We start from the raw sequence: 23,914 nt of genomic DNA on the forward strand, positions 1-23,914 counted from the left end.
CTAAAAACCTCATGTGATTATTTGATGCCCTATCACTTATATAATATTATATTTAATTATATACCCCATACTTCCACATTCACAGTCAGTTATTATCTATGCTAAAAATTTTCTGGAGATATTTTTATGGCTGCACAACAGTTTGCCGGGTCAGCTAGTATATTTATATATGTATATATAATTATTTTTGTCTATGCTTTTTTAGACTCGACTAATAGTACATAATGTATCTACTATTATTACTACTTGTTGGCGTTCTTCTCCTGCTCCATCTTGGCCTGCTCCAACATCTCGGCCATACGCTGTTTCCTTTTACCCAAAGGAGTCTTCAGCAGCCACTGGGCGAAGGCCTCGTCCTGTTCGCGGTAGACGGGGTCCCGGGAGCTCAGAGCATTTATCAGCTCCGTATAGGCCAGGGGGCGCACTCTCAACTGGAGCATCCTCTTGCAGGTGATCACCTCGCGGACGGACTCGGCTATCGAACCTGAAATAAGAAATCAATATGGTAGCTGACCGGGCAAACGTCGTTTTGCTAAGTAAGGTATATTCTAAACAATTTCTAGGGAATCAAAAATATTAATACTTTTAGTATATAAAGTTGTGTTGACAGTTGTTTATGCTATATACAATGATATATTATAAAAACAATAAACCCCATTAGTTTGTCTACATTTTGTCAATCAAAACAACCAAACTGGAAGATTTATACACTTTCTATAGAAAACATGGTATAATCCAATGCAAGTCTTTTCTGGTCTTTCGACTTATTGATTACGTTTCAAATCTTTCAGATTCTTTTTGGATTCTGGATTTTGTGTATAATTGTAAATAATACCACTGAGCTTATATAAAATGTTCAAATTTTTGCGAGGATAGATAGAAAATGAATTGAGTATTTCGATGAATTAAAGTAAATTTAATAAAAAGTATATATGTAGAACAGGGCGAGACACAAAAGTCCAATTTGACTTTGAGCAAATATAAACTATTATCTGACTACGTTCAGTAAAACTGCCTTCTACTTTATCACTATAGAAATGTGCTTTTTTATGTCTTTCAAAAATTTGTTATCTAGATCTTTTTACCCTATAGGCGTATAGGTAACTTGAAACGGCCAGGTGGCAAACAGGTTTAAAGTCTTATTTTAATTTTAAAGGATTTTTCAAAATGATTACATTTTTAACTAATGCTAAAGAACTACCAACGGAAGATAATACTTTTATTATGGATTTTCAAAAATTACCGTTTATCTCCCCCATTTCAAAGATTACCGTTTTCAAATCAAGGTTCTGACTGGCTATACATCTTTTATCCTCTACTTTCAAATATTGCTGTTAAACAATGCTTTACTTTACAGGTTTTTGATACATCGGTGGTGGACCTTTTTAACCCCGGACCTTTATATATTACTATCTATTCTGCGATAAATTCTGGGAAATTATAACTGGGAAAATGTTATTCGGCAAAATATTCCCTTTGATCGATCCAAATTTAGGTTCTGAATTTAAATAACATAAATAAAAAATAATATAACTTAGAAAATGTTTTATAACTACCAAATGAGTATATAATTATACAGATGAGATCTTTCAGAGCACCGTGTTTGAGAAAAATATGCCAAAAAGTGCATTTTCATATTAACATTTCAAAAAAGTTGATATTTTGAGTTTATAGTAACACTTCCAGCCCGTGTAATAACGTTTTTGTATATAAATATAACTACAAACACAGCTATTTACTACAATTTAATCATAATTAAATAATGTTCACGAAAAACATTGTATTAAACGTAATTGAAGATCATTTGTCAAAAACGTTTGATATTTGACGTATTAGCCACCGTCCATTGTTTTATTTAAATTACGCTTCTACAAAAATGTTCAAATTAAAAATGTAAAGTTTATACGCAATTTTGTAATAATACCCACCTTTCCGACAACCTACTGATTAGCACAAATTTTTCAAGACTAAGACTGGCCAAATCGGTTTAGCCGCTTTCGAGTTTTACCGAGTCATTTGATCGAGAGCTCCATTTTTATATATAAGATTAGTAGTTACTAAATTACATTAGTAATAAAATGTCCACAAAGCTCGTCAATACAGATACTCTCGTGGTAATTTGCAAATGAAAAACTTGGTCGACAAATTGATTGATCCTTGCTCTCGAAATCGTCGACGAAAGTTTGTATCCACACATACGTACATCCATTTTTTCTAATGTATGTCAAAATGTTCAGATACTTATTTATAATAAAATTTTATTTTATTGATGATAATTTTTTTCTTATATTTTACCAATCGTATATCCATCGGATATCCTGGCCATGACTGAAGTATCAAATTGCTTATTGATTCCTGAATAGGGCTTCAGAAGTTCCTTCCAGGCATATGATAGACACCCATAACTCGGTCTTGGAATGGTGATGAATTTGGTATAAGTTTGTGCCAGCAATTTCTGATCAGCATCCCATGGACTGCGCGATATGCCTATCAGTATGATTTGGTCCTCACTGCATATACCTAGAAAATGATAATGAACTAGTTGGTTTGGTATTTAGCCTTGAGGCAAGTTACATGAACTTCCCGATAATTGTAAATAATCGTCTTAATCAATAAAAAATAAACTAGCTGTAAGTGGAATTCTGTCTTAAGGCAATTAAGGCGTCGTGCCTTAAGGCATATTGCTGGAACTTCCCGTACCAAAAATTATTATTTTTTTAAAAACAATTAACATTTTTGAAGAAAAATTACTTTGAAAGAATAAGATTTTTGAGAAACTATAAATTGGACAAAAAATAACTTTTTTTTGAAAAAAAAAAAAAAAATTAAAAAAACATTTTTTTTTAAATTTTTTTTTTTGAAATTTTTTTTTTTCTTTATTTTGACATATTGTAGAAGATCTGAACTTTTTTTCAAAGCAATCGTACTGCTTTAACTGCATAGGGACAAAATATAAGGCGCGTAAGCGCCGCGTCGCTGTCTAACGCATAAGCATTGGTACGGAACCCATAGAAATGTTAACAAAATGTATACTTATTGTTAAAATCTCTATAAAATATCTGATAATTTGATGTGCATATGTCTAATGATCATTTTTGACCGCCAAATGGCTCATTTTTTTACTTTTTCCTCCATATCTCCGAAACCGCTAGACCTACCTTCATGAAAATTTTATCGATTCTTCATCTTGTCAATACAAGTGAAATGTTTTTTGAATTATTCAAATCCGTTCTCTTAAAAACTGAGTTACCGTTTTCGGCACTTTTTGCCCCGTATCTTCGGAACGGCTAGACCTGCCTTCGCCAAAAAGTAATCAGCACGTCTCCTTATCAATACAAATCGAATGTTTTTTGAATTATTCAAATGGGTTGATCCGTGTTCCCAAAATCGTCGACGAAAATTTGTATCCGCACATACATACACACACGCACATACATACATACACACACACACACACACACACACACACACACACATACATCCATTTTTTCTAAGGTATGCCAAAATGTTCAGAAACCTTTGAAACGTAAAGATATATAAAAATTTTCATTTTCGATTTTTTTGCGATTACTGTAACTTGCCCTACGGGAAGTTAATTAATTTGTGAGTGATTAAAAGTATTCCGAGTGGATTTATTACACATCATTGCAAACGAACGAACGAACTCGTTAACTCTGAGTATTTTCTAAGAGCAAATTTTCAAAAATCAATAATTTTAATTAATCAATGATTATAATTGAACCAGTTTCCGTAGGACTTTAATGGTTTGCTATGTTCAAGACAATGTACACTATCGTTATACCAACTAAATCATCTAATTTTATTTTTAACAAACGTAAAAAAAACTACTGATTTTCTCAAACTTTGATGAATTTTTAAAATTAAACTACTTGTCGTGAGGCCGTAATATTACAGTAAGTTCTATAAGACCATGATGTATATCGCCAAAAAAAGTTCCATGAAAATCGGCTTAATTTTTTTTTTTCAACAGTTAATTGCAAGAAAACGGCTCGGTAGATTTTCACCTAAAACTGATCAGTATCATTCGCAACGAATATCTTTCGAACAGTTTTTGATTTTTTTAAATCGGTTCGGTAGTATGAGCTTAAATGTGGACGAAAGGTTTAACACTTTTTTCCAAATTACAAAGAAACGGCTCGGCCGATCGTCACACAAAACTGAGAAACGATAATCCTTATCGAGATACATCAAATGCTTTTTAAATATCTGAAATCGGTTCAGGCGTTTTTGAGCAAACGTCGATGAAAGTTCTAATTTTGACAAATGCCAAAAAGGCCATACTAATTTTTGCAAACTTTGACGAATTGTTAAAGCTAAACCAGTTGTCGTAGGGCCGTAATATTTTAGTATGATCTAGAAGACTTATGGTATCTACCGTCAAAAAAATAATCATAAAAATCGTCGAATTTTTTTTTTTTAAAGCTTTATTATAAGAAAACGGCCCGGCCGATCTTTTCCGAAAACTAATCAGCACGATTCCCAGCCAATATCTTTCGAACGGTTTTTGAATTTTCAAAATCGATTCAGAATTGCGGGCTAAAACGTAGACGAAAATTTTTTCACTTTTCTGCGATTTATAAAGAAACGACTTGGCCGATCGTCGCACAAAATTGACAAACAATAGTCCTCATCGAGATACATCGAGTGGCTTTTAAATTTTTTAAATCGGTTTAGTCGTTTTCGAGAAAACGTCGATTTACGGCAAAAAATCTGTTCACACACACACACACATACACATACTTTTTCCAAATTTGGTCTCATTCGATTCAGAATGGCTTGAAACGTCGAGAAAACATAAAATTAGCAATTCGAATTTTTTGATGAAAACATAAACTTCTTCTTCGGGAAGTTAAAAATTCTCGAACAGTAAAATGCAAGAGAGCTCGATAAGAGATATTTAAAATCGAATTTATATTTCCTTTATTACCTTTGACAAGTTTGGGCAAATCCTTCTTCAGCCTCTTCGGATCGGTCCGATCAGTCTTAGGAATTTTCTTCACAAACGGTTTCTCTGCGTCCTCCATCAGGATAATTGAAGGTTGCAAAAGCCTCGACACCTTGTTGACCAAATGCATCAGCATCACCAGGCCCGTTTTGCCGGGATATTTGCCCACAATGTTGCCAGGGGTCAAATCGAATAATGTGGCCCCAAGTTCGGTGCAGATTGCGTTGACCAGCATTTTCTTACCACTGCCTTGGGGACCTTGGGGGAAAAAAATTGGCCAAGCCAAAAATCCTGAATCATTTTCAAAAATTATGTCATAACTATTTGTTATGACCACCGAGTGTACTACAAGCAAATAAATTTGTAAATTAAATTTTAATAAACGATGAATAATAACGTTTAATTTGAATGTTCACTCAGTTTGAGAAACGGCTCAACCGATACATGAATTTAAACAATTGCTTCTTAAACTATGGTCCGCGTAGAAAAATTCTGAGGTTTATGATTGATTGATTCTCAAAGAATAATTAAACTATATATTTTCATTAGTATGTGTATATGTACATCGTTACCAAATAAATAAAACATTTAAACTAGTGGGGCGCATGGCACCGTGCCTTAAGGCAAATTGCTGGAACCTTCCGTACCAAAACTTTTTTTTTAAAAAGATTAAAATTTTTGAAAAAAATAGATTTTTGACGAACTGTAAATTTTTGACAAAAACTTACTTTTTTTGAAGAAAAATTTATTTTGAAATATTTTGGAAATTCTGAACTTTTTTTCAAAGCAATCGTACTGCTTTAACTGCATAGAGACGAAATATCGAAGCGAGTAAGCGCCGCGCCGCCGCCTAACGGATAAACACTGATACGGAACCCATAGGAATGTAAACAAAATTTACACTTATCGTTAAAATCTCTATAAAATATCTGATAATTTGATGTGCATATGTCTAATGATCATTTTTGACCGCCAAATGGCATTTTTTTTTACATTTTTTACTAGGTCTCCGAAACCGCTAGACCTGCCTTCATGAAAATTTGATCAGTTCTTGTTAATACAAGTAAAATGTTCTTTGAATTTTTGAGATCGGACGCTCCGTTCTCTTAAAAACTGAGTTACAGTTTTTGGCACTTTTTGCCCCATATCTTCGGAACGGGTAGACCTGCCTTCGCCAAAAACTAATCAGCACGTCTCCATATCAATACGAATCGAATACTTTTTGAATTATCCAATTCGCTTCATCCGTGTTCCCGAAATCGTCGGCGAAAAATTGTATCCGCACACACACACACATACATCCATTTAAATAAATAAATTTATTTTTTTTATATTTGTGGGGTCGTCAAAAAACTCGCTCTAATATGTAGGGTTGTCAAGAACTTTTTTAAAAGTTCGATTTTTTTGGAATTTTTGGCAAAACTCGATTTTTTTAAATTTTTTGAACATTTGGAAATTTTTGATAATGTTCTCAAATTTTTATAAGGAATCAATTTTTTGTAATTTCTTTATTTTTTGATTTTTTTCAATGTAGTCATTTTTTGGAAAATTATAAATTTTTTTGAAAATTTGAATTTCTTGAATCTTTAATTTTTTTTGAAAATTCTGAATTTTTTTTTGAAATTTTCAAAATTACGAATTTTTTGGTATAACCATAAATAAACAAAGATCAAATTTTTAAAAGATTTCAACTTTTTTAAAACTTTCAAATATCTATTTTTTTCTCAAATTTTTCAAAAAGTTGTAAAACTTCTAAAGAATTTCAATTATGGCATGGGAAGTTCCAGCAATTTGTCTTGAAAAAAATCGTTTTTTATTAATTTTTTGAAAATTTGGAAGTTTTTTTTGTTTTTTTTTTGAAAATTTGGATATTCTCAAATTATTGTGGGAGATTTTTTTTTTTAAAGAAAAATTCTATATAATTTTTATTTTTTTCAATGTAGCATTTTTTTGATTATTGTGAAACATTTCGAAAATTTGAACTTTTTGAAACTTTAACTTTTTTTTTGCAAATTTTGAATTTTTATTTTGAGAATTTTTAAACTCCTTTCCTTTTAAAGGAAGTTCCAGCAATTTGTCTTAAGAAAAAATCGTTTTTTAAATTTTTTGAGAATTTGGAAATTTTTTTAAATATTCGATTTCTTTTTTTGAAAATTTTGTAATATTCTCAAATTTTCGTGGGAGATGTTTTTTTTAAAAAAAAAATTCTATATACTTTTTAATTTTTTCAATGTAGCATTTTTTTGATTATTGTGAAAAATTTCGAAAATTTGAACTTTTTGAAACTTTAACTATTTTTTTGCAAATTTTGAATTTTCATTTTGAGAATTTTTAAACTCCTTTCCTGTTAAAGGAAGTTCCAGCAATTTGTCTTAAGAAAAAATCGTTTTTTAAATTTTTTGAGAATTTGGAATTTTTTTTAAATATTAGAATTCTTTTTTTGAAAATTTTGTATTATTCTCAAATTTTCGTGAGAAATGTTTTTTTTTAAAGAAAAATTTTATATATTTTTTAATTTTTTCAATGTAGCATTTTTTTGATTATTGTGAAAAATTTCGAAAATTTGAACTTTTTGAAACTAACTTTTTTTTGCAAATTTTGAATTTTTATTTTGAGAATTTTTAAACTCCTTTCCTTTTAAAGGAAGTTCCAGCAATTTGTCTTAAGAAAAAATCGTTTTTTAAATTTTTTGAGAATTTGGATTTTTTTTTAAATATTCGATTTCTTTTTTTGAAATTTTTGTAATATTCTCAAATTTTCGTGAGAAATGTTTTTTTTTAAAGAAAAATTTTATATATTATTTAATTTTTTCAATGTAGCATTTTTTTGATTATTGTGTAAATTTCGAAAATTTGAACTGAAACTTTAACTTTTTTTTGCAAATTTTGAATTTTTATTTTGAGAATTTTTAAACTCCTTTCCTTTTGTTGCTCCAGCAATTTGTCTTAAGAAAAAATCGTTTTTTAATTTTTTTGAGAATTTGGAAATTTTTTTAAATATTCGATTTCTTTTTTTGAACATTTTGTAATATTCTCAAATTTTTGTGAGAAAATGTAGTATTTTCTTTGAAAATTATGAAAAATTTCGACTAAACTTTTTGAAATTTTAATTTTTTTTGCAAATTTAGAATTTTTTGTTTTGAGAATTTTTAAAATTACGAAATTTTTTGTAAAAGCATTTTTTCACACACCGTCTACATAAGGCACGATGCCATGCACTACTAGTTTATTTTCAAAATAAGCAGTTGAACATTTTAATTTTGCCTCAAGGTAAAATGTTACTTGCAACTATAGTTTCTTCATGTTTTAGCCAAAAATCATGAATCAGTTTTAAAAATTTAAAAACAATATCATAAATATCCGTTATATAAATATAAATATAAATATAAATATTTATATTTACCAACCAAGTTTATATTTATATTTATATTTACCACCAAGTCTACTACAAGGCAATTAAGTTTGTTAATTAAATTTTAATTAACAAAAAAATCACATTTTAAATAAATATATAAAATATTTATAAAAATATAAAATTCAATAAATTTTAAATAAAAGTTTAGAAAAAGTAAAAATTCAAAATATATAAATAGTCTTAAGAATGTATTATAAAAATATAAGTTTGGTACAAAATATAAACTAACTTATGTAAAGTAACTAGTATGTAAAAGTTTAATCATAATATCATAACAAATTTAATTTAATCCTGAGTTGAAGTTCATTAATTTAAATAAACATAAATATCTAAAAACTTTATCACCAACAATAAATATTATAAACTAAAATTTGTACTAAAATCATTACAATAAAAAAGAATAAATTTTTTATTACTAAGTCCATGTATATCCTATATCTTTTTGATAATTCAACTGTTCAGTACTTAAAATAGTGTCCTTATCTGACGAACAAATCTGATCCAAGAAATCCCTGGACAGCCCACAACTCGACAAGTTTTCTTTCCCAAAAACAGAACTACCCTCTTGTGTATCTACATTTATAACTTTAGCAGCCTTTGTCAAAGCCCTTGTATCCGCTACTAAACCCATGTTAATAGAAAACGAATCTCTTGAACTATTCAAATCGTTGCATAGACTAGATATAATATTTGGTAAAATCGGTCCCCGTAACTCAATACTGTGGTGATCCACACCATCGTGTTTAACTCTGCTGAATCTCGTTTGTAGGGTTTTTAAAGTGGCCCCCACAAAGGCTGTCGGTGCTAATAGAGTTGGAGGTATAACACCGACACCACCGACTGTACTTTTGGAGTTTAATAAAAAGTTGTATAAAGCTTGTAAGTCAGGGCCTTGTATTAGTATCAGCGATATATCACTGAAATCTGTTTTGCATTCTGTAGCATGATCCTTGCGAGCTTGTGAGTAATTTATTTTTTTAATTTCTATGTCATCTACGCCTAAACTTTCCAACCATTGTTCCTGTGTAATCTCATCATCGTCATCATCGTCGTCAGCACATGATTCTATGTTACTGCTGCTGTTCTCTTTGGTCGAAAGAGACAAACCGGAGTCTCCTGAGTCATTAAAGTAATTATCATTTTTCCTTAAAGGCATCTTGAATTCGATATCTTCTTGTTTTAAAGTCTGGCGCAAGCCTTGGCTTGTTGGTGTGATTAATGCATGGGGTTCTACTTGACCGCCGATGCCTCCTGCACGAAATAAGGCTGTAAAAGAGTTTGCACACAGGTAAAAAAATGGACATTGTTTGGCACGTAGTAGTTGAAATAAGGATCTAAAGCTGTCCGACCACTCGGTGAGCATAGCTTGTAAAGGTAAACCTGCGACGACTGAGGAATTTCGGAGTTTTCTTGGAAATAGTTTCTCTCCTGGTATAGTCGGGTGTATCCAATACAAGCACGACTGTTGTATGCGTGCTCCTAAGGAAGTATCCAAGCCACCACCTTGATTTGCAGGTAAATCTTCAGAAGTATGTAAACAACGTACGAAACTGGTCACACCGCTAGCTTCTTGACTTGTTTTTGGATGACTAGGTAATACGGTTGGACTTAAAATCCTTAACTTCGATTTTAACGTCCAATCGATTGGTGGTTTGGGTTTACCCTCAATTTTTGTGACGGGTACATCTTGGTTAACAACTACTTGTAAATAATTTTCAGCTATAGTCGGTGTGATTTCTGCAGCAGTTTCCTGGACCCTGATACAAGGTTTTTGTGCACTTTCACTGTTAATTAAATTAAACAATGCTGAATCGGAGCAAGAATCTGCAAGAACTGTGGACTCAACAGTTTTGCATCTTTTGTCAACTTGTGCATTTTCTTTCGAAAACGGATTTTTACGTTTTTCACGAACAAATTGCGGTTCGCAAATATCTAATTTAGTATCTATTTGTGTTTTAGTGTTCATACGTGCCTGTAAAGCTTTCTTCTTTAATTTGATCCTGTGAAGGCGCATAACCTCGTCGGGTTTCTTCCATCCTGATATATCTTGAGACATTTTTGTGTGTGATTAAATAACTTCACTAACACAATACGAGTTCGTATTTGATTTAAAATAATTTACACAGTCGTTTTGCGCCTTTTTATCACGTTTATTAAATATATTTCACTTTATATCACACAGGAAGAAAACGTTGAGCAACGACTTTTATCGAATGTCAAAATTCAGCCATGGATCATGTAAATGAGGGATGATTACATGGACTATGTAATAGAAATGGATAGGGTAAACTGTCAAGCGCGAAATTCAAATAAAAAATAATATTAAGAATATAAAAAACAATAATAAATAAAACCAGTTTTAAGTGGTATTTTTCCTTAAGGCAAGTTGCACAAACTTTCCCATATGCGTTAATAAATAGAATTAATTAAAGCATAAAATAGTATAAGTAGTAATATATAAAATTTGTTCAATTATGCTATAACCAGTATTATAAATAGCCACTAAGACTTTTGACAGAATTTCTGACAAACATATCTCCTTTGTAAGTTAATAAATGAACACACATATAAATATATATAAATATATATTTGTAATATTTTTGCAGCCCAATCTTTGAATTAAAAAAAGATTAAATAACAAAATTATTTATTCCATTAAATATTTCGACACTTGATGTGTGTCATCATTCAGTAATCTAAAAAGCATATAACATAATTACAAAGTTGATGATAAATATAAATATATAAAATAATACTTCTTGTGTAAACAAACGTAATTCCTCTCATCTTTTACATGACAGTTACAAAGTCATCATTAATTAGATGAAAAGTAATTCTATACAGTTTTAGAATCCTTCGTTCGTTATATTTCTTCTCTGTTTCTCTTTTCCCTTTCGTTTCTCACAACCCGCTCCCACTCCTTCACTACACTTGCTTTGTAACCTTGATCAGTGCCCATAATGCACCGCTATTAATAACATAAAATATAGGAGGGCAACATGTGCTCCTTCAATTTCTCGTTTGTTAATATAATATTATATTATTATTTTACACAAATTTAGTGTTCAATCAATTTTACAGCATAAATAATTTTTTCTGTTGTTTTTCCTGGTTGGTATGTATAATTTTCTCTTTTTTTATATATTTGTCTTTAATTATTAATTTGTACAATTTATATTAATATGTGTTAGTGATAATATAAATAATTCAAAACCACTGAAGATGACGTAGAATTTACGTCGAAACGTATGGAAGAATAAAGATGTTTGAAAAAAAATCTTTACTTTACTTATTTTTCACTTGAAAGTTACGCCCTCCAAGAAATCAATCTATATATATATATATATATATATATATATATATATATATATATATATTAAAAAATATATTTATTACCTGATATCAATATTGATTTAACTAGTGGAGCACATTGATGAATCGTTTGAGATCCCAAAGGCAGTATGCAATATTCCTTAATAGCTTGTCGAATATCACCAATGCCTTCTCTACCAGGAACAGGCTGAACAATAGACCTACAAATTTAAATTCATATTTAATAAAAACAAATCAAATGCAAGATATTGTTTTATGTTACCTTTCTCCTAAGAACGATGACATAAAAACTTCTGGATACTTTCTAATAATCCCGTTTGTTACAAGTTCTTCAAATAACGAGGCTGTGGTTCTGTCTGGAGTTAAGTCTTTTTCTTTTTTCTTTTTGCCCTTTTTGCCACTTCTTCTTGATTTCTTTTTTGGGGCTTTTTTGGACTTCTTGCCGCGGTCTTTCTCTAAAGCCAACTGAAGAAATAGAAATAATAGAAATAAATCATGGTAGTAAGGCTAAATCCCAAGTAGTGGATAAATTATTAACCTGGAGTTGTTCCAACTCGCTCCTCATCATATCATCAACAATCTTCCTCAATTCTGTCTCAACTTCATATTTTTTCTGCTGATAAACCAAATGCTGACAGTGTCTCTGTTCAGGATTATCCGATTCATCTCTGTTAGCCCATGTATCTTCATATCTACCACAAAATACACAAACTTAATACAAAAGCAACTAGTTGGTTTGGTATTTTGCCTTGAGGCAAGTTACATGAACTTCCCGAAATGTGTAAATAATCGACTTAATCAATAAAAAATAAATTAATTTATGAGTCATTAAAAGTATTCCTAGTGGATTTATTACACATACAAACACTTTGACTCGGAGTATTTTCTAAAAGCAAATTTTATATAATTGAACCAGTTTTCAGGACTTTAATGGTTTATTATGTTCAAGACCAAGTACTCTATCATTATACCAAGTAAATAGTCTAATTTTAATTTTAACAAATCTCAAAATCACTACTCATTTTCTCAAACTTTGATTAATTTTTAAAATCAAACTATTTGTCGTTAGGCCGTAATATTTCAGTAAGTTCTATAAGACCATGGTATATATCACTAAAAAAAAATCCATAAAAATTGGCTTAATTTTTGTTTCAACAATTAATTACAAGAAAACGGCTCGGTAGATTTTCACCTAAAACTAATCAGCGTCATTCCCAACTAATATCTTTCGAACAGTTTTTGATTTTTTAAAATCGGTTCGGTAGGATGAGCTTAAATGTGGACGAAAAGTTTAACACTTTTTTTCAAATTGCAAAGAAACGGCTTGGCAGATCGTCGCACAAAACTAACAAACGATAGTCCTCACCGAAATACATCAAATGGCTTTTAAATTTCTGAAATCGGTTAAGGCGTTTTTGAGAAAACGTCGATCAAAGATCTCATTTTGACAAATGACAATAAAACGTTACCAATTTTTGCAAACTTTGACGAATTTTTAAAGCTAAACGAGTTGTCGTAGCGCCGTAATATTTTAGTATGACCTAGAAAACAATGGTATCTACCGTCAAAAAAAATCAGAAAAATCGTCGAATTTTTTTTTTAACTTTATTACAAGAAAACGGCCCGGCCGATCTCTACCAAAAACTAATCAGCACGATTTCCAACCAATATCTTCGAACGGTTTTTGAATTTTCAAATCGATTCAGAATTGCGGGCTAAAACGTAGACGAAAAATTTTTCACTTTTCTGCAATTTACAAAGAAACGGCCCGGCCGATCGCCGCACAAAACTCAGAAACGATAGTCCTCATCGAGATACATCGAATGGCTTTTAAATTTTTGAAATCGGTCCAGCCGTTTTTGAGAAAATGGCGATTTACGGCAAAAAATCTGTTCACGCACACACACACACACACATACTTTTTCCTTAAATTCGGTCTCATTCGATTCAGAATGGCTTGAAACGTCGAGGAGAAAACATAAAATTAGCGAATCGGATTTTTTGATGAAAACATAAACTTCTCCTTCGGAAAGTTAATAATTATAATTTCATATACTATCTTTACTCTTCTATTCCGTTCTTGATTTCTGGCAAAAACATCGATTGAGTTATCTTGAAGCCCTCGATATCAGTTTCTTCTTCCTCGACCATATCTTTACCAGATTTGCTTTTTGTGGATTTAGTTTTCTCTCTGCTTTTCTTTGAATCACGAGAGGAGAAGGACTTGCTCATTTCACTTTCAGTACCTTATAGAATTAAAATTGTTGAGTTCTGGGTTACCTTGTATCCCTGTATTTAAATGGACTACCTTGTCTGCTGAATATCAATCTGGATCCACCGTGTTCCTCAGATGGAAATTCTGGTAATTTTCCGCAATTGGTGTGCGTGTCCTTGAACCAGGTTCTCAATTCATCGGAAATTCTTTCCTTGGTGGCTTCGCCTTGTTCGCGCAAAATGAGATTTTTTGTGTCTTCCAAAGCAGCCTCGTACTCGGCCTGATAAAGATCCTGGAGCTCAACTTTCTTTAGACGAACCTGATAAGAAAAAAAAAAGAGTGCGCGTAAGGATCACACGCGATTGAAGTAAAACTTATTTGCAATTATATTGTAGCAAATTGAAGTTGAGTAAAAATAAATACATCATATAAAAATTTTGAATAATGCTTATTAGTAATATTGTAACACTCGTGATGCACACATTTATTAGTGTCGTCAATCATTATACACATTTATATAATGATAAATTATAAATTATATATTTATGATTACATTAAAAATATGTATAATATTTACAAACAATAATGTAATCAAAGTCGTACTTGAAATATGACATGATCGTTTTAAAGTAATTGCTGATTAATAAATTCTATAATATTCATTCACACAGTGGATTATGTTGAACAACGCCTAAACAAATATTGTTTTTGCAAATTAACTCACCCTGTAACAATTGTGTTTGAAGAACTTCATGTAATTAAAATTAACATACATTCATTTACTGTTTGTATTTTTTTTACGTTTTCGCTGACGATATAATCTCATTCCTCGAACAGCTGTATTATCCGTCTTGCCCAACAAATTGAAGCCATACTTTTATATTTGTTTTATTTATCAAGCTTGATCTATGAATCATTTGCTTTTTTATGTGAACGTTAATGCAATGATCATCATCAATATTACGAGATAATAAATTAACCATATTATTAATGTCAACAGGCACATTTATAATTTGGCCAAACATTCCAAATTGTCCATTTGCATGTCGCAATCGTCTAATTTGCATGAAACACAACCTAGGTGAAATTAACCTTTCAGATACAGTATCTAGTTTAGGTAGATAATTTGGTATAGGTGGAAATACAAACCCGTTAAATTTACACAAAGTGGGAATTTTACCTGAATTTAATATCTTTCGACAAGTTTGGCATCAACCTGATTATTTAAATCAATATTCAAAAAACATTATTAAGAATTTGTTTTTGAGCATCATTTGATATTTCTAAGTCACTTTGAAGCCAAAGTCGATCACACACAAAACATACATAGCCAAAGCTATCATTTCTTACGCAGCGCAGATTTTTCCTCAGTTTCATTATTTATTTGCGATCATTTGCACTACAATTATTTATGGGGGAGGGGATAAAATATCTTGCCGATCCTGACATTTTTATTAACTCACGAATTATACTGCTAACCCATGTCGCGCCTAAAGAAGTTTTACTTCAAAAAATGTTTAGAGACTACGAGCTAAATACAAAACTCAAGTGAAAGTCGACACATTTTGTTTTGTTCTTGACATATGATTTGACATTTGATGTATTTTTTGTTTTGCTCGCAGACTAAATCGAATAATTGCGATAGCTGCGCTTACTAGCGTCGGCGTTTTCGTTGCATTTGTACGGATTTACACCCGTGTCGCGCCTAATGAAGTTTTTACACCCATGTCGCGCCTAAAGAAGTTTTACTTCAAAAATGTTTTGGGTAAATAATTGAACAAAATGAAGATTTGAGATCCAAATACCTTTTCTGCTTCATTTATAATTCGATCATCGTTCTCCGAAGGCGGTATCATTCCTATGAGAAGCATTTCATCAATTTTGCGCTGCCTGATGCGTCTTCTGGCTGCAAAACCGCGCCAATTTCTCTGAATCCTCAAAGCTGCCAAAAGGGCAGTGTCTTGACGTTCTTTTGACTCGTCTTGCTTGCCCTTTTCTTTCAAAATACGGATTTCTCGCATAAATTGAGCCCTAGGATAAAAAAATAAAAAAAGTCACTCTGGATTGAAACTTTATACGGGGTACCCCAGAACTCAACGTGATAACTGTCCTACAAATTGAAATTATTTATTATGAATCAATCATGTATTTTACTATTTTACAATGCTGATTAAATGTGCCAACTTTTGATGAAAATTGCCTGCACACTTTTGTACTTTTTTTTTAAAGAAACGCCACTCAATGTCGACCGATTTTAAAAATTTTAAATTTATAGTTAAAGCAAAGGTCTTAATTTTTGAAAACTCGGAGCAATTGTGTAATTATTTTTGACTGTGGTCCTAGAAATATTAAATAAACTAGCTGTAAGTGGAATTCTGTCTTAAGGCAATTAGGGCATCGTGCCTTAAGGCAAATTGCTGAAACTTTCCGTACCAAAAATTATTATTTTTTAAAAACGATTAACGTTTTTGAAAAAAATTTACTTCAAAAAATTAGATTTTTGAGAAACTATAAATTTGACAAAAATTACTTTTTTTTAAACAAAATTTTTTTTTGAAAACATAAAATTTTTTTGAATAAAAAATGTTTTCTTCATTTTGATATATTTTGGAAATTCTGAACTTTTTTTCAAAACAATCGTACTGCTTGAACCGCCGTCTAACGCGTAAGCATTGGTACGGAACCCATAGAAATGTAAAAAAAATACACTTATTGTTAAAATCTTTATAAAATATCTGATAATTTGATGTGCATGTGTCTAAAGTTCATTTTTGACCGCCAAATGGCTCATTTTTTTACTTTTTCCTCCATATCTCCAAAGTCATTGGACCTGCCTTTCCAAAAATTTGAACAGTTTTTCATTTAGCCAATACAAATAAAATGTTTTTTGAATTATTCAAATCGAACGCTCCGTTCTCTTAAAAACTGAGTTACCGTTTTCGGCACTTTTTGCCCCGTATCTTCGGAACGGCTAGACCTACCTTTGCTAAAAACTAATCAGCACGTCTCCTTGTCAATACGAATCGAATGTTATTTGAATTATTCAAATCGCTTTATCTGTTTTCCCGAAATCGTCGACGAAAATTTGTATCCGAACACACATACGCGCACACAAACACACACACACATACATCCATTTTTTCTAAGGTATGCCAAAATGTTCAGAAACCTTTAAAACGTAAAGAGATATACATATTTTCATTTTCGATTAATATTGTGATTACATGTTTTCACTGATATCTCGGCCAAGTTATGAGCTACGGATTTGAAATTTGGTATTTTATCGAAAATACCTATAAAATGGCATCAAAATCATTTAGGGTGCGGCCAATTCTGTATGGAAACACGCCCATACCCTTTCTGCTATCCCCCGTTGAGTTCTGGGACACCCTGTATACTTATTGTATATCTATCTACCTGATTCGTCCCTGTCTCGCCCGTTCGTGCGTCTGTATAATCCTGATGGCCTCCAGTTCTGTCATCGGCGGTAAATCTTCGTCTCCGTCGATGTAGCCTAAACCTTTAAGGATTTGGTCCATCGTATTTTTTTGTTCGGCGATTTGTTTGGCGCGGTCTCGTCTCACATAACGAGGGATGTTCGATTCGGCATCTTGAGGGGTTGCATTCATCCTAGATAATAATAATGTACATATCTTGTATATATAAAATTATTCTGTACGGGTGTATGATTTGATATTTCTCCTAAACGGTTATTCGGATTTTGATAAATCTTTTTAGAGTTTGTTAAGGGAATTTTCAGGATTTTTTGAATTGTAGCAATATAGTTAGATTGTAGAAATATATGGAAAAAATTACGAAAAATCGCTTATTATTGTTTGACCTTGAAAATATTTAAGGCATGGTTTGACATTAAAACAAATAAAGACTGTCATTTGCCAAACATTTCCATTCACTTATAGGCTAAGACAATATTAAAATATAATATATTTATGATTATGAATAAGAAAAATGTAATGACTACATTATTTTTACCAAAAAGCAGCTGAGATGTGCCAAAAATTAAAATAATATAAGATTTACGGTCAATACGCGTCTGACAGGTGATGCAGTCTGCGCATGCGTCTGTCAGTGATCGCACATCAAACTTAGCCTATAATTCACTTTGACTGATTATTATTTTTTAACTTCTAAATGCAGTCGTGTTTTGCCTTACTTTACTAAATCACAATACATAAATAACTTACTTACTCAAAAAATTATCTAGAAGTTTCATTGTGTCAAAAATTCATATGTTTGTCATCGGATAGGAAATATTTACTCAAGTCAATGGAGAGTTTTGGGTCTGAATATTTTTAATGTGCTCCAATTTGCATGAAATTTTGGAATTAGGTTCATCTTACTCTCTAGTTTAAAAGTGAAAATAATTTATACTCCTTTGCCACTTCCCAGGTTGATGACATTCCTTATCAGTGGTGTAATTTTACTTTTTTCAAAATAACATCGGATATCGATAAAAGAATTAATTAGGAGAGAAAAATATTTAATAATGGTTTTCAAAAAAGCAATTACTTTTCAAGTTACTGGCTACAAAAAAATTGTTTTTGTTTAGCGTTTTTCATCGTTTTTAGCGAATATTTCTGAAAATATGCATCTTAACGAAAATCATGTAATGAACAAAGTTATATCAATTAAAATCTTAATAAATCGATGTTTTATAAAGTGTTTTAGGAACAATATTAGGCTAGATATGAAAATGAGGGTTTATAGTGCTCAAAATTAGCTTTAAAATGAGTATTTTCTGCGTGTAAAATGAGTGAGCTATCATGCAGATAAAAGACGCTTGCAATGTTTTTTTTATTTAATGTCGTTTTCTGACACACGTTTATTTCCTCTCCATTTACTGCAATAATTTTGTTGATCGTAGGTTGAAAAGAGCACATGTGAACAGGATTTGACAAATTAATTCACTTCAAATATGAACATAAATGATAATGTATATTGAATTATTGGTGAGAAAAATGTAATTTAGATCGTAAATAACTAAAAGCCAGTTAAAATAATGAACATTATTGAAACAATTATTTTGGGTAGAAAAATTCAAGGTGATATTGTACCTTTACCGCGGATGCTATATATTGATTCTTTCTGAATTCGTTATATTGTTTAAAAGACTGCAATTTGCAATACGTATGTCTTATGCTATAAATCACAAAGACAGACGATCATTTTTGTGTGACAAATTTTGGAAAATCGATGTTTGTGTCGTGAATAAACAAAAATCATTCATTTATACATCCACATTTACAAAATGACTAAAAATACTGGATAGCCTTTGGCATTAAAATTGTAGACATGGGTGACTAGACAACGCCTGTCGGATCATCTAGTCTGTATATAAATTTATTTGTATTAATTTTTACCTAGACAATCTATCATCAACGTGTCCAGTTTCAGAAATATCAGCATTCACCAAATCGTGTTTTAGTTCTATGACGCGTCCCAAAGTTGCATCCAGCAGTCTTCTCAAGACGATTCTTTTCTGAGGCTGCACTATAATGTCTAAGCATTTGTCCAGATAATTGGCCACCATTATATACCTATGATGAAACATAAGAAAATTTTTACTGCACATATATAAAGGAAAAAGAAAGTGGGTCAGGCTCATTTTGCAAAAAATTGGGAAGAAGATGATTGGGATGATTGATGATTTACGTGAGAAGAGTTAATACGGGGAATTGAAAGTCGAAGGAACAGAATTTTGGAAAGGCAAATGCGTCATTTGAACCACAAACTAGTGCAAATTGCTGGAACTTCCCATACCAAAATTTTTTTTTTTTTTTAAGATTAACATTTTTGAAAAAAAATTACTCTGAAAAAAATTTCCTTTTTTTTTTAAAATAAAAGACTTTTTAAAGAAAAATTTATTTTGAAATATTTTGGAAATTCTGAACTTTTTTTTCAAAGCAATCGTACTGCTTTAACTGCATAGAGACGAAATATCGAAGCGCGTAAGCGCCGCATCGTTGTCTAACGGATAAAAATTGGTACGGAACCCATAGGAATGTATACAAAATTGATACACATTATTAAAATCTCTATGAAATATCTAATAATTTGATGTGCATATGTCTAATGATCATTTTTGACCGCCAGATGGCATTTTTGTTACTTTTTTCAATAAATTTCCGAAAACGCTAGACCTGCCTTCCCAAAAAATTTATCAGTTCTTCATCTTGTCAATACAAGTAAAATGTTGTTTGAATTATTTAAACCGGTTGATCGGTGTTCCCGAAATCGTCGACGAAAATTTGTATCCGCACACACACACACACACAAACACCACACAACCATTTTTTTAAGGTATGCCAAAATATTCAGAAACCTTTGAAACGTAAAGATATATAAAAATTTTCGATTTTTTTGCGATTACTATAACTTACCCTACGGGAAGTTAATAAATCAATTTCTCCAGGACATTAACAATCGTCATTTCATTTCGAATTCAATTTCAAAAAAAAATAGTTGCCTAATTTACACAAAATTGAAAAAGTGCTTTCGTATAGTCACAGTCTAAACGCATTTGCAAATCATTCTGTGCGACATTCTCACTTATACTGTGCTTAGCTTGGCGGCATTTTCACATTTTTCAATAGTTTTCACAAAATTGGAAAAGTGATCTATTACATAAACAGTCTAAACGCACTTGGGTAAACATTTGTACCAGAGTGGCGCTTAGACTGTGCTTAGCCTGGGCAATTTTTTGAATTTTTAATCCAAAATTACAAAAATATTTTTTGAAAAAAAAAATTAGAAATAATTTTTTTTTCCAAAAGCAATTATTTTGTTGAAACAAGCAGAAAGTTCTTTGAATTATTTAAATCGGACGCTTCTCTCAAAAACTGCCATTTTTTTAACATTTAGCTCTGCATTTCGGAAACCACTGGGCCTACCTTTGCCAAAAACTAATAAACACTTTTCTCCGTCACTACAAACTGAATGTTTTTTGGATCATACAAATCGGATGATCCGTTCTCTCAAAAACTCGATTTCTATTTTCTGCACTCTTTGCTCCATATCTCCGTAACTGCTGGACGTGCCTTTGCCAAAAACTAATCAGCACATCTCCCTATCAATAGGAATCGAATGTTTTTTGAACCATTCAAATCGGTTGATTCGTGCGCCCGAGAACGCGGACAAAAAATTCGGACATACAAAACACACATACACACATCCATTTTTTCAGAGGTATGCCAGTAAAATGTTCAGAAACCTTCAAAACGTCGAGAAATTTTTATTTTCGTTTTTCAGCCCATTACTATAACTACCCTATGGGAGATTAACAAGGGAGTGAAAAAGTATCATTGATTTGTGGTGTCCCTACACCATGGACCTGTCTACGGGACTAGACTACCATTTAATATTATTATTATTAAAATGTTATTTTTATTTGTACATAACAAAATAATATATTTACCATTAAATATAAAGATTTCTTTTAGATTATTGTCAAACATAACATTAGAAATTTTTATATAAATGTAACATATATTAAAGTTTTCATTAACATTAATATTTCTGGCAGACCGACATGTTTTGTTAGAAAAATTTTGATATGGTTTTATTTTTGATCTATTGCTAAAAATATAAACCGAAACTATAACGTTTCGGCTATGATTTAAATTCTTTATATAATAAAAATATAACTTTAAATGCCAATCAACATTCTGAAGAAGCTCTATATTAAATACTGATATGACATTAAATATATCTTAAAAAATTTTTGTAGTCCCTTAATTAGTTCTGATATATAATTTGTCAGCCTTAAATTACATTAACATAGCAGATACGTTTTTGATGAGGTCTATACATACATATACATAATTAGTCGTCGTTTTTTGACTATTTCAATAAAATAATATTAATCAATAAAAATAATCGTCTTTTTATCTTAGGCTATTATATCTATTACCTTATATAGGTGTCGGCCACTTGTTCCCTGGCTGTCTGCCGATCCAACTGAACCTGCGAATCCTGGTCGGAGGTTTTAACCGCCACATCCTGGTTGACGGTTTCGCCCAGCCGAACAACTGCACCATGCCAACATTCTATTGCTGGATCTACAGGCATCTAAAAAATGAATTACAAGCCTTCACAATAAGAAACAAACTACTATTAACGAGCAATACAACTTTCTTATAAAAAAAGATCAGAAACTTGGAATACCGGCTAAAAAAGATTGCTTTGGAATTCGGAAAGAGACCAAAAAAGTATTATAATATTCGAAAAAATATTATAAGACCGTTAAATTTTAATACAGTAGAACTCCAATTATCCGAATTAATGAGGACCGGGACCCATTCGGATAATCAAATATTCGGATAATCGGAGTTTTTATTTTAAAATTGCCATTGGAGAGAAAAAAAGTTACGTTTTAATATTGCACTATTTTTTTATTGAATTAAATGAAAGAAACATGACATTTTCACATGTTTTAGATATAAATAAAATGTACTCATGTACAAGTTTAGAAATAAAAATCATTGTTTTGTAAACATCTCCGTCAAATCAAAACAAACAATGTGCCTACACACTGGCTTTGCTGGTGGAAGAATAATAGCGCACATAGACTTTTTTTGGACAATTTTTTTTCTGAAAGTGATTCGGATAATCGGCGATTCGGATAGTCGGAGTTCGGATAATTGGAGTTCTACTGTATAAGTAAATTTTAACAATATTGTTATTTATATAATTTTAATAATATCAAGAAAATTTATTTATTTACCTCTTAGTTGTGTTTATGGTCACCTCACCATTCATATGGTAACTAAAGCCTCGGTGTAGATTTTTAAACTGGTATTGATCAAACTGTTAGGGCGCGCGTTTACCCTCACTATTTTACCAAACTCATATACATACTTATATTTTGAAAATTATTTTGAGTTTATATATAATTTTTAACTTCCCGTAGGGTAGTTATAGTAATGCGCCGAAAATCGAAAATAATTTTTTTTTACATTTCTCGACGTTTTGAAGGTTTCTGAACATTTTACTGGCATACCTCAGAAACTAAATAGATGTGTGTGTGTGTGTTTTGTATGTCCGCACTTTTCGTCCACGTTTTCGGCCGCACGGATCAACCGATTTAAATGGTTTATTCGATCCCTATTGATAAGGAAATGTGCTGATTAGTTTTTAGCAAAAAAACGTCTAAACGTTACGGAGATACGAAGCAAAGAGTGCAGAAAATAGAAATCGAGTTTTTGAGAGAACGGATCATCCGATTTGTATGATACAAAAAACATTCAGTTCGTAATGACGGGGAAAAGTGGTTATTAGTTTTTGGCATAGGTAGGCCCAGTGGTTTCGGAGATACAGAGCTAAATGTTAAAAAATGGCAGTTTTTGAGAGAACTAAGCGTCCGATTTAAATGATTCAAAGAACTTTCTGCTTGTTTCAACAAAATAATTGCTTTTGGAAAAAAAAATTGTTTCTAATTTTTTTTTTCAAAAAATATTTTTGTAATTTTGGATTAAAAATTCAAAAAATGACCCAGGCTAAGCACAGTCTGAGCGCCACTCTGGTACAAATGTTTACCCAAGTGCGTTTAGACTATGTGGAGCACTTTTCCAATTTTGTGAAAACGAAAACTATTGAAAAATGTGAAAATGCCGCCAAGCGAAGCACAGTATAAGGGAAAATGTCGCACAGAATTATTTGCAAATGCTGATTAGACTGTGACTATACGAGAGCACTTTTTCAATTTTGTGTAAATTAGGCAACTATTTTTTTTTTTTTGAAACTGAATTCGAAATAAAATGACGAAGGATTGTTATTGTTCTGGAGATAAATTGATTTATGATTTACATTTGTTTTGCTCAGATATAACAAGATAGCAACAAAAATAATGAAAGTTACAGTATTTGTAATAATATATTTGAAAACGTTTAAAATTTCTCGAATATTTCATTACGGCACGGGAAATTCCAGCAATTTGCCTTAAGGCACGATGCCATACACCACTAGTT

The 23,914-nt window shown here is 31.2% G+C and overlaps 2 protein-coding genes across 2 annotated transcripts; both read right to left on the reverse strand.

Annotated features, from left to right (window-relative positions):
• Positions 1 to 242: 242 nt before the first annotated feature.
• Positions 243 to 22,016, reverse strand: LOC113367730 (IQ and AAA domain-containing protein 1-like). The gene is made up of 12 exons (XM_026609310.1): positions 21,859 to 22,016; positions 19,310 to 19,486; positions 17,346 to 17,558; positions 15,734 to 15,959; positions 14,022 to 14,247; positions 13,779 to 13,959; positions 12,252 to 12,405; positions 11,976 to 12,178; positions 11,777 to 11,913; positions 4,949 to 5,224; positions 2,296 to 2,520; positions 243 to 484 (listed from the first exon to the last, which is right to left on the reverse strand). Exons 1-12 carry the CDS (start codon positions 22,014 to 22,016, stop codon positions 243 to 245), a joined length of 2,418 nt encoding a protein of 805 aa, XP_026465095.1.
• LOC113366210 (protein downstream neighbor of son homolog) lies at positions 8,681 to 10,589 on the reverse strand. The gene has a single exon (XM_026607780.1). The coding sequence runs from the start codon at positions 10,434 to 10,436 to the stop codon at positions 8,796 to 8,798; it is 1,641 nt and encodes a 546-aa protein (XP_026463565.1). The 5' UTR covers positions 10,437 to 10,589; the 3' UTR covers positions 8,681 to 8,795.
• Positions 22,017 to 23,914: the final 1,898 nt, after the last annotated feature.

Source organism: Ctenocephalides felis, unplaced genomic scaffold (assembly GCF_003426905.1).
Source record: "Ctenocephalides felis isolate EL2017-DRISC unplaced genomic scaffold, ASM342690v1 CF-g0.4_SCAFFOLD_01170, whole genome shotgun sequence".
Classification (NCBI taxonomy): Eukaryota; Metazoa; Arthropoda; class Insecta; order Siphonaptera; family Pulicidae; genus Ctenocephalides; species Ctenocephalides felis.

Coding starts and splice junctions, on each gene's coding strand:
- LOC113367730 (XM_026609310.1), bottom strand. CDS start 22,016: ATGCCTGTAGATCCAGCAATAGAATGTTGGCATGGTGCAGTTGTTCGG. Junction 17,559..19,309: donor GTTGATGATAGATTGTCTAG/GTAAAAATTAAT, acceptor ATTATTATCTAG/GATGAATGCAACCCCTCAAG. Junction 13,960..14,021: donor ATTGATATTCAGCAGACAAG/GTAGTCCATTTA, acceptor TAATTCTATAAG/GTACTGAAAGTGAAATGAGC.
- LOC113366210 (XM_026607780.1), bottom strand. CDS start 10,436: ATGTCTCAAGATATATCAGGATGGAAGAAACCCGACGAGGTTATGCGC.